Source organism: Clupea harengus, chromosome 5, assembly GCF_900700415.2.
Source record: "Clupea harengus chromosome 5, Ch_v2.0.2, whole genome shotgun sequence".
In the NCBI taxonomy this organism is placed as follows: domain Eukaryota; kingdom Metazoa; phylum Chordata; class Actinopteri; order Clupeiformes; family Clupeidae; genus Clupea; species Clupea harengus.
The window spans coordinates 20,102,020-20,114,031 of record NC_045156.1 but is presented as its reverse complement, the minus strand read 5'-3'; the positions used below and the strand labels follow the sequence as shown (position 1 = coordinate 20,114,031).

General features: G+C 42.7%; 1 protein-coding gene across 1 annotated transcript in view; it reads right to left on the bottom strand.

Moving 5' to 3' along the window:
- Positions 1-8,851: 8,851 nt before the first annotated feature.
- Positions 8,852-12,012, bottom strand: part of snta1 (syntrophin, alpha 1) — a 24,069-nt gene continuing 20,908 nt past the window's right edge. The window contains exons 5-8 of the mRNA XM_012829405.3: positions 11,246-11,367; positions 10,813-11,009; positions 10,114-10,301; positions 8,852-9,649 (exon numbers count right to left, since the gene is read on the bottom strand). Coding sequence (XP_012684859.1) covers positions 9,557-9,649; positions 10,114-10,301; positions 10,813-11,009; positions 11,246-11,367 — 600 coding nt within the window. The 3' untranslated portion in view covers positions 8,852-9,556. The remainder of the gene's footprint in view (positions 9,650-10,113; positions 10,302-10,812; positions 11,010-11,245; positions 11,368-12,012) is intronic.

Here is a 12,012-nt window from a genome sequence, read left to right as displayed (position 1 = left end):
TATGTTTTTCGATTTGATGTATGCTCCCCCATCTCACATTCTTCCAAAGCCTCAATTAGATAAATCGTAGGCAGTATAACGCTGATGTGAGCCCAGCACTATGCTGGTACTCCAGGAGTGCTCAAAAGCCAAAACTGGACTGAAATCCTGTCAAGGACAATTAGCAGAGAGCTAGCTTGAATTGCATTATCTAGTTGACCGTGAAAATCCATTACTGCCTCGACAACAAGATGGCAGGAAGTACACCCACATTCAAGCCTTTCATTTCATTTTAGTTGCCACCACCCTTACCACTGATTTCTCAGACGCTCCATGTATATGCATATGGTTTCCTTTGTGAGGTAAATCTAAAGTGAAGGTTATACTTACCTCAGTAGAGCCACAAAGCATGTCCTTCTGTGTTGAGGTACACTGTGAGCTGTTCCTAATGTGGTTCTTGATTACATGAAATGAAGGAAGGAGACTGAGAAAAAAGAGACAGATTGAGAGAGAGGGTGGCAGAAAGTGTGTGTGTTGTTAAGCTTATGATGGCAAATGGACTTGTTTGTGAATGCTATTTATGAGACAATGAGGAGGGTACGGATTAGACAAGAATGGTTGGACCTGTTCATGTAACATGAGTACGGCCTCACAGGGAACTGCTAAAGCCAAAAAAAAAACATTTTTCCATATCATACACTTGAATCCATTGCCTGTAAACCATCTCGTGTGCAGATGTAGAGATATTTCAGGTTTTTCCCGCTGTACATCTGTGTGTCTTTGAAGTATATCTCGACTGCATATGGGATTTCACCACAAAATGGCACAGTGATTACTATGACTGTGTACTGGTAGGTCTTGGGCTGGTTATCTTAGGTTATTTCATGACCACATGAGTGATTCTAGTCTGAATTGGACTTTCATCATTGCCATTGTTCTATTGAGACTTCCGAAATCTCAAGCAACCATAACACCTTGGAAAACCTATGTATGCATATGGATTTTAGATTCTTTATATGGACTATTCTATACATAGGTCTGCATATTGTAAATGAGTGTGACATAGGTGATATTCACTCACTACACATTATGTTCTGTGAAAAGAGGAAATGACTTTGGCCATTGTCCTCATAGAATCTTTGACATGGCTGAATACTTTGATGTTCATTATTGCTTGTGGGGAGAAGATAATGTACAAAAAGGATAATGGCCCTGATGACGTCTGGCTATTGTGGTCAACTGTGTTTATTACTCCTACGCCAAAGCACACAGTAATGATAGGAGGAGAAGGGTGAAGGAGGGGTTGGTGGTAACTTAGCAGAAGAATCTTATAAGAGCCAATCTCAGTGTTCCAGGATAATGCCAATGTGTCAGTGGCATTCTAGCAATGGTGTGCATGTTTTAATGAAACGTATCATAAAAAAAACATATCCAACCATCAATTATGTATTGTTTCTGGTTCAGAAAACTGGTCAAACTGGTATGGGCACAGATGCGATACAGTTTTTGCAGAAATATATGTGGCCACATCTTACTTAGCTAGTGTGTAAGCAATACGTAATTAATTGCAGAGTACCATACATACATTGTGAGTACATGTTGTCAAAAGATGTATTTGGAGTTAGGGATAGGATCACAGCTAAAAATAGTAACATGTAGTAATATATAGAGAATACAGAGTATATGAGCTAACACAATAATATGAGTACACAGTATCACTGATTTGCGTAGTTTACAATAATAAGGACACATGATACAGAGGTTGACCAAAAATGCTGATAAAAATCTAATCTAGACAGGAGCTGTAGTCTGACAAAAAGCTAATGCTAAGGTTTAGGTATGACTGCTTTACAGATGAGGCTAGCCTCTTTACGTTTCAAGACAGGTGTTAGGCATGGATTTCATTGGCGTAAATGCATTGTGAATTGTAAATATGTGTAATGTGGGCAGAATATATTGGTGTCATGCCCACATTTGTAACACAAGCTCACAGTGGCGGTAACTTTACACCCAAGCAATGTTCTCCATTAGCACCAAAAAAGCCAACCAAATGGAGCCCTGACATGTAAAACTCGTTGTTCCCAAAACCTTTAGAAGCTTTGGATTGCTGTAGTGAAACTGTGGAATTGTTATTAAGATGAGCAGCTTTTCTGGGCCTAATATGCCTGTGTATTAGAATGGCCGTGTGTTAGTTAGCATTATCTGTTTAGTGGCACGCGTGTAATTTACCTAATCACGTTTGCTATAACCTCCCACACGACCCCTCGTCTGCTCAGCGCTGAATGAGAATTTAAGATAACACAAATGAGAATGCCTGCGAAAAGGCGCATTCCACTTTTTATTGGATTATCAAATTAATCGAAACAATTCGGTGAAGCTGGTACATGAAGCCAGGAATATTTCTTCCCCACCACCTAATTGAATTAGGTCTTTCATTTGTTATTATTTGGGCTTTCTTCTCCCTCTTTGTTTCAGGCGATTGTCATTTCTGGGGTGAAGTGCTTTTATTAAGCCTTTCTGATGAGAATTCTCTATCACACCTTGCTGTTGGGAATTTCATGGAAATTGTGGTAATGGTTAATAAATCTTTCTCTCTTTCTCATTCTTTTTCTCTCTCTCTTCCTCACTTACTCTCTGCATCTGTCTCTCATTGTTTCAGTCTCTCACCAGACATCATATCTCTCTGAAAATAGATAAATATATAATGGCTAAATGTCTTAATCAGGATTGCAGTAATTAAAGCCTTTGCTTGTTTATTCAGAAATATCCATGCATGAACATATTGTCATGAATATAAAAACAAGCTGCCGTTCGAGTTCAACACCATAAGAATTCTCTCTCCCCCTCCTCCCCCTCTCTCCTCTTTCTCTTTCATTCTCTCTCTCTCCCCTCTCTCTCCTCTCTCCTCACTCTCTCTCTCTCGTTCTCTCTCTCTCTTCTCTCTCATTCTCTCTCTCTATCTCTCTCCTTTCCCTCTCTTTCATTTGCTCTCTCTCTCCTCTCTCTCTCTCATTCTTTCTCTCTCTCCTCACTCTCTCTCTCTATCCCTCTCTCCTCTCTCTGCTTTCTGCTTCTCCCCATTCCCTTCTTTAGTGCTTCTCAAACAAGAAATTCCAATCTTTTTGCATTACTCAGAATTCAACTCACAGACCTCTCTCCCTCACTTAGACCAGTCTGCTTTAAAATTCATAACTACATTCACAAGAATAAAGGCGGCTCAGATGGAATATTTCCAGGAAGCTTACTTGAGCAAAAATACAATTTGCTGCAGCCTATTTAATACCCTTAACCTGGGTCTTTAGTACATACTGTAATAATAACAATAATAAAAAAGGGGGAAAAGTCAAAACCATGTCTGAGCATGAAATGACTACCCATAATTCCTGCCACTGGGAAAGAGAGAGAGGGAGAGAGAGAGAGAGAGAGAGAGAGAGAGAGAGAGAGGGGGTAGGGGGGTTGGTAGTGACAGTGGAAGAGAGAGAGTGTGTGAAGCAAGAGAGGGGAGAGAGAGAGTGAGAGCGAGAGAAAGAGGGATGAAGGATTAAGAGTGGGTGAGAAAAAAAGTCCTGTATAAAGTTTGCAGTCACCTTTCCATTTAATTTCTGCCTGACTTGGGTTTGTTTATCTGAGAGAGCCTGTGAACACAGCCAGACAAACATGGAGCTGATTGTGCTCATGTTAACAGCACTATGCTATGCCACTTACTCATTTGGTAACTTGGCACGCAAGTATTTAGCAGTACAATTCAGAATTCTGCTGGCAGTCAACCAACGGTGGCTTGATTGCCGTTTGTACAGAACGTCTCACACAGAGGGCTGTTTTGCTTTCTGCCTTTGTTTGTTTATTCTTTGACCTCAGAAGAGATGATCTGCGCATAAAACGTGTGTTCAGAATGATGCCGAGCTCATGGATGATTTCCCAGTGATCTCACTGTTCCATTAGAAGTATTAATCTATTTCTATTCCACATCTCTCTCTCTCTCTCTCTCTCTCTCACTGTGTGTGTGTATGAGAGTGTATGAGAGTGTATGTGTGTGTGTGTATGTGTGTGTGTGTGTGTGTGTGTGTGTGTGTGTGTGTGTGTGTGTGTACACATGCGCAGGCATTGTGGGACGTCCTGAACTGAATTAGGTCATCTCTTCAATCAGAGAGCTCTTGTGCTCTCTCTCCCTCTCTCACTCTCACTCTCCCTCTCTCACTCTCCCTCTCTCTCTCGTTCTCTCTCCCTCATTTGTCATTCCTTCATGACAGAGTGATGGAGGAACAGAGACCCCTACTGACTCGAAAGTAAGTAGAACGTTACAAACATCAGAGAGAATCAGCAGTAAGTCTATGCGTGTATTTTGTAATTGGTGAAATTACCACAGAAGTAGTTAACATACTTGTAAACCGTAACACTATGCTTTTGTTCCAAAAACAATCTAAAGACTCCCCATTTTGTCCGGAATCACTAGGATAACAGCGCCACTCCATATGGGTTTCAGTTTTTGTGTTATAGCGCACCCTGGCATCTTTTGTTGGTATTGCAGGGCTACAGCATTTTCAATTATTAAATTGTGTTACAGACCAAAAAACGAGTTCTGAACCAAAAACATGTCATTAATGAAGTAAATGATGAAAAGCTTGAACAATTTCTGGGTGTGAGAGCTGTGTGTGCCATATGTGCACAAGTACATGTGAGTGTATATGTCTGTTTGGGGCTGGGGGGAGTAAACGTGTGTGTTTGGGGGGTGTGTGTGCACATGCACAAACAGTATCTGAACAATCACAAATCCACGGCTCCCCGCTGCACACTCTTGGAGTTGTTGTGTTTGTGACAGGCAGAGCACAGGGCAGCCTCAGGGCAAACAAGCCCCCCCCCCCCCCACCCTCTTCTCCTTTCCTCTCCTCTCCTCTTCTCTCCCCAAGACCCCAGCTTAGACAGTTAATGTGTATAACCGCTCTCCATGGTGATAGTGAGACAGACAGAGAGGACTGTGGGTGTGAGTGTGTCAGCTGGGTATCGGAGGCAAATACTGACAAACAGACCAATGGCCTCTGTGTGTGCGGTGCCACTCCCAATACGCCGCTGTTTCTGTGCCAGCCTGCCCCTCTCTCACACTTCTGCACCTCAGCTCAAAACAATTACAGTGGGAGGCTTCACAAATAAATAGTGTGTATATGGTTTCAGGTGGGGATTAGCATTCTCACTTGTCTATCGTTGGAGAGCTGTTTTCCCAAACAGAACAGAGTTGTGATAACTAAATATGGTCTTTTTATTGGAAAACTGCTGTCCTAAATAGAACAGATTTGGGAGAACTATGTATTGTCTTTCTGTAAGAAATGCGTTCGTGGGATAACATTCACTAAACCAGTTTCGTTGCAAACTGGGGACTCTGCTCATGGTGTTGATCCTGATAGTTTGCAGATGTAAATTGTTGAGCACTCTCTGCACTTACAAACGTAGAAATGAATACTTGTCTGTGGCCGTTAACACTGGTGAGCAGCACAATTTGTGAGCAGCTGTGGATAAAAGCAAAAGGAAAATTAAGTCAGAAGTAAATGCAACATAATTTGTAGAGTGTGTGTGTTAGGGATGTGCTGAAGCTTATGAGCTGAGAAGAACTTCTCATAAATAGATATAATGTGTTAGGACCCTCACACACAGACACACACACACACACAGACACACACACACACACACACACACACACACACACACCTACACACACACACACACACACACACACCTATACACACACACACCTACCCTGAAGCTGAAAATATGCAGTCTTTTCATTTCCTACTTGTCATTAACATAAGACAGACAAACAATGGCTCTAATTGTGCCAGAGCAGAGAGGCATGATGCAAGCGTCTCTTGATGTATACCCCTCCCTCAGCAGGAGCCAATTTTCTCTTTTCTCTCCTTCCTAAGTGGCCTTCCATTTTTTCTAATCAAAATATATTCACTCCATCTCTCCCTCTCTCCCCTCTCTCCGAGGCTCGATCTGTACGACTGATTGGCAATTTTTCCGGCTAACTGATAGAACACTGAGGCTGCTGCCAATCTCCTGGCCCTGTTTCCATGGCAACCGGCCCATTGTGCAGTCGCGGGAGGGAGGGAGAGAGGGGGGATGTGAATGAAGGGGGCCTAATGTGAGCTAGCAGTACTGATTTGGTAGTCTGATAAAAACATATTATTATTTTTTATTATTCCCTCCTTGCATCAGCTGTTGTGGCCTGGACATTTGGAAAACACGTATTTTTTCTTCGGAAATTTACTCAGTTAGATTAAAAAAAAAGAGACATAGCTGTGGAGATATTATTATCTACATTTTCAGTTTTTTATGCTTCGCTTTTGTTACGTTTGTTGAAAGGCATCTGTTTTCTGAGACGTAGGTTACTGTAGACCTCACATTGTCTGCAGCTAAATATGACTTTCTTTGTTTTTGCATGTGTAGAAGCATCTAGGTGGCTTACATTCGATATACGGAGTGTGCACATCCTAAGAAGTATGCAGTGAGGGAGTACACAGACTAATGTAAAGAATAGTGCATTACATTTATGCCGGTGAAAGCAATTGGTATATCCATTATGTATTATTCTTATGATAAATTATTAACAGGTCAAAATAAGTCTTGTAGTGCTGCCAACACAAGGTTTGTAAAGAAGGTCGTTCATTCACACACACATACTATTTCAAACAAAGAGTTCGCACAAGGGACGCAGATGTGGAAGACTTGAGAGCATGAATTCCTATAGTGGCGAGCTGTTTCATCTTCGAGACCAATCCTTTAAAAGCAAAAGACACACACACACACACAGGAGACGGAGCTGTAACCATTTAGCCTCTGCTATTGTAAACATCTTGTCCTAAATGTCTGTGATCACATCGTCCCCTTCTGAGGATTGTTTATGGGAGAGTCATAATAAACTATGCATGGTCAGAGGAAGGGGTATGCATGTGTGAGTGTGCATGTGTGTATTTGTTGTTGTGTGTGCGCCTCAAAGATTTGTACAGACAGAGCTGATCTGTGTCGTCGAACACCCTCCTCTGGTGGGTCCTGACACGGGATATTGAGCATATTCCACTTTGCAAATGTACCCCATGGTTACCAGGGGAACTGTTGAAGGAAACCTGATCTGAGATCAGGTATACATGCCCCTGTTCTAGATTATAGCAATTAGGCTACAGCACAACACAAATTACACCAAGGACACGATGAAAGTTACGAAAGTTTATTACATTTTTTATATACAAACAACCCTGCAAGGCACGCTTTGTTTAAATAAGAATATACAACATTTTTTCTTTCCTCCGAGAATCAGTCTGGTTTCTTTTTAGATTGAAATGCATATGTATATATTAATGAATTGTATATGAATCTCAAAACATAGACAGAAGGCCACTGGTTGAGTAGTACAGAAGACCAGGTTTAAGATTCCAGATGAAATGATCAAACACAACGAGAATGGGGCAATACACCCTTAGTGATTCTGCTGGAGTTCTTTTGGTTGTACAGAAATGGTTGTTTAAAAAAAACAGGAAATAAATCTCTTAAAAAGGAAAAGGCCATTTTGGGAAAAATCTATCACCTCACACTACACCAAAGGCAGATTTATAGGTGCAACATGTAGTTTACCAACACAAAATAAAATAAAAATGCTTTTAAACAGACAGCCTTGAGGGTACAATTAAAAGGTACAATGAAAAGAGAATGTTTTTCAATACCTCTGCCAGATTCTTTTTTTGCAGCCATATTTGTGCCAATTTATTTACATATTCCTGGTCTGCCAAAATGCAAATAGGCCAAAATGAAAAGATCCACCTGAAACACAGAAATGTGCCTGTGGAATGACATGGCAGTTCAAACACCTTTTTAGAACACAATATAGGCTGAAGATTATACCACTGCATTACTGTCATTTCTGACATCCAAGCGATGAATTGCTCATTTTCTGCCTTTCTGTACGGGTAAAGAAACCCCTGAGCACTGAGAACAAGGTGGAACTCAAGGGAGCACACTGTAATGCAGGAAATAGAACTGAATAGAATTTGGATCTGGCAAGCATCACTCCACATGATGTCAGTAGGGGGCACTGTTACATTCTGAATTAGTCCACAACAATTAAAAATTATTATTTTTATTATTATTATTATTATTATTATAATAATCATCAAATGCGATTACAAACATGAGATTCAAAATTGTCATGTTATAATAATGTAGGAAATGGGTGGAGGAGCTCAGTTACACTGGGCCACGTTCTCCAAAAGGGTAACACTACTTGTTCATGGTATATGGGGAGACGCTTGGACGAGGCTGGTGTGAGGCACAGTTCCCACTGATGGGCGTATGAGAGACTGTGGGGTTGAGCGGTTCCGGACAGGACAGCACTGCCTAGGACCAGGTCCAGTGTGAGCCCCACCCACCACGCCCCTGAGCTGAGGAAGACTGTTTTAGAGAGTCGCCACATCAGCATTCCACTGATTGAAGAGGTTAGAACTAATAAGCAAACAAAAGACAGACACACACACACACAAATACTTGCTCTCTCACACACACACACACACACACACACACACACACACACACACACACACACACACACACACACACACACACACACACACAAACAGACACACTCTAACATCTGACTGGTGTACAGTGCATCAATACAGCCTGGGTTGTTCATTAGATGAAACTAAAATGAAAACGAATAATCTAACATTGCATATTAACTTTAACGACATAAAGCAGAGAGGAAGCCTAATTGTGAGGCATTATGGTGCCAAACGAAAAAAGCTCTTGGCAGGGAGTTCCTTGATGGCTGACATTCGTTTTGGGGGAGTCCACGGAGAGATTAGGAGAGAGTTTAATATTTATGAAGCCCCCCCCCCCCACACTAAACAACTAAAGTCTGATTTATGAAAATGCCAACTTCATCTCCTGTTTATGAAGACTTAGTGTTGTTAAAGTGAATGCGCAACACGACCAACGACAACACGAGTGATCCGAGGATAAAACGGAGTTGACAGAGCATTTAATAAATTTAGTGTGTGAATGAGACGCTGCTAGAGGTCATTATTTCTCAGAGAGACTCGGGAGCACAGGGGTTTCACATCCCCACGCCATGTTGGTTCCTTGAGAGTGATACATTTTGCCCCCCCCCCCATGTACTTGCTGACATTAAAAATGAACTAGCCCTCTAAATCAGACTAAGCCCTGTCATCAACCACACAAACCCAAACATAAAAAGGGTAAGACCATAGGCCAGAAGTGATAGGGTCTAAAACAGCCCCTCCTACAGTAACAAAGCTATAATGGTGGGGGGTTGTGCCTGTAGCCCAGGCCCCCGCGGTCTCTCGCTGTCATTGCTCAGAGTGAGAGTAATCTAGCACATTCTCATTGCAAGACTTATGGGCTTGTTTTCATCGCTGCCCGACTGTGGCAGGACTCTGACCAATGGCAGTCCACCGATGGTTGGAAATTTGGTTTTCTGAAGCAATGTGGTCCGCCCTTTTGTTGGATTGGCTGTCCATGATGTCCCGTATCCATGACATCTACCTGAAGTGTTCGGCTCCCCGAGCCGCTGTCATGCCAACAGGCCCAGCCGCTTGACCTTTGCAGAGAGGAAGGAGTGGATGATGAAGACCATAGTCTTAGGGCAAGAATTGAGGTCCAGTTGCTGAGAGAGAAGGGGATAAGTGAAAACACACGTATTAATATTCACTATGAATGAGCAAGAGGCATCATGAATAAACAAAACAAAAAGAACAGAATCATATAGAAAAATTATAACAATAAAATGGATTAACGAATAAAGAAGTCAACTTGATTAAAGAAAAAGAAAAAGACACTGAAAAACAGGCCAACCCATTTTGGCTGGAGACAAACGAAGGAGTCCGACGATCAGACTTGCATGCTTTGGCCTTTGGTACAGACAGCCCTCCATTTGAATGAGATCATCCAAGGCCTCTCTTTTGACACACACCTCTGCTTTCCTCTGGACCCTTATGTAACTAAGGTCCAACTCTCACTCTGACCCCCCCCTCTCCCCGGGCCATGGCTACATTGAATATACATGAGACGACAAACAGAGGAATGGAAGAACACACAACACGGCGTGAGGTTCGAGACGCAGACACTCACCATCTCCCCCTCGGGGCCCCCGAAGTCGAGGAACATCATGCGGACGCCGTCGTCCGCGGACATGCGCAGGTTCTCGAAGGGCTGGTGCAGCAGAACGTGCCTCCTCACCCCGGCCTCTTCCGTGTACAACGTGAAGCCCTCGTCTATGTGCACTCCCAGCATGCACTGCTTCCCGTTCCAGCTGCACGCTGCGAGGAAGGAGAGAACAGGTGAGGGTGAAGACCAGAGGAGAAGAGGAGAAGAGGAAGACAGGAGATGAATGGAATCAGAGGGGTAAGAGAGGGAAGAAGAGAGAACAGCGAAGAAAAGAGACAGCAGCGAAAGGAGAAAGGATTATTTAAAAATGTGAATATGTCTAATTTAAACTACTACTTAAACTACTAACAGTGTGTGATTCATCTAGAATCCATTAGTTCAGAACTACCTCAAGCCCACTCCAGTTAGACTCGAGAAGGTTTACAACAGAAATCAGTGGCCTACCGCATAGGTGGCTGCGCTGCATAAACTGTCCAGGAGAGGGCAGTAAAACACTATTCATAAGAGCCTTTAGAGCACCCGCAAAATGTAGGTCACTTTCAGGAGCGTAATTGTCGCTCAAATGAGATATCTACAAATGGTATAACTACCTATTTATTAAAACCTGTATAGGCACACATAGCACTCTCTCTCTCACACACTCACACACGTGGGCACACACACCTGTGGTAACCTCCTGAATAAGTTCGGCAGCGCTATGGCAGCCGTCCACCAGCAGATGGGTCCAGGTGGAGAGCTCCTTGGGTGAGTCCACCCTGAACACGTGGGTCTCCACGCCCTTCTTAGTCCCAGTGCGCAGCCCGAACGACAGGTCTGACTCATGGAAAGGAGAAGTCTTACTAGGGCCTGAGTGAACCAGCCTGGAGGGGTGGGAGAGAGAGAGAGAGGGAGAGTGAGAGAGAGAAAGAGAGAGAGAGAGAGAGAGAGAGAGAGAGAGAGGGTGGGAGAAAGACAGAGAGAGAGAGAGAGGGTGGGAGAAAGAGAGAAAGAGAAAGACAGGGAGAGAGAGGGAGATATGATCTGTGTGTTGAAGAGTGTGTGTGTCTAGATGAGTATGTGTGAGTGTGTGTGTGTGTGTGTGTGTGCATGCCCTTACCTGGTGGTGATGAGAGGATGACTCTTGTCTGGTTTGTCTAGGCTCTCTCGGCTCTCTGGTAGAGAGTGGTACAGAAGTAGGTCCTTGTCTGTTAGAATGGCCAGCAGAGAATTGTCTGACCCCTATGAACACACACAGGAATCACAAATATGCACACACACACACACACGCACACGCACACAAACACATATACACAATGTTGCTCAAAAACACTCTGAAGTCTGGCAACAATGCAATGCCTTCATTATTAGTGTGACATTATTAGTGTGTTTTTTGTGGCACCTAGATGTTTGGAGGGGTAAGACTAAACAGCAGACGATTTTACACACTCTGTTGCAGGCATTTGCAAAATGTTCAAAAGAACGGGCAAGTGACTTGATGTGGAGGCTGAACAAACCGTTTTGAGAATCTGAGACATGCGACAGAGAAACTGTAGAGCATGGATGGGAAAATTTGGTTACACTTTAATCTTTGAACACTTTGGACCTTGAACTTAATGAATGGACAGATGATTTTTTGCCTTGACCTGGGTGAGTAAATGAAGACTGTAAACTCTTTCTGAATTGTTTTATTATCAAACAGCTTACTGTGTGTTAGGGCTGTATAATCTGAAAATGTCAGCGGTTGAGCAATCACACTTCACATTTTCTTGCAGAAATGCATCTCTGGTATTATAATGAATCTATTATCTTGGCCATATACTTTGAGTGTCTCTAAATGTCACTGGACCTCGATCTGTGCATAAGATCCCTCATATTTACTTTTTA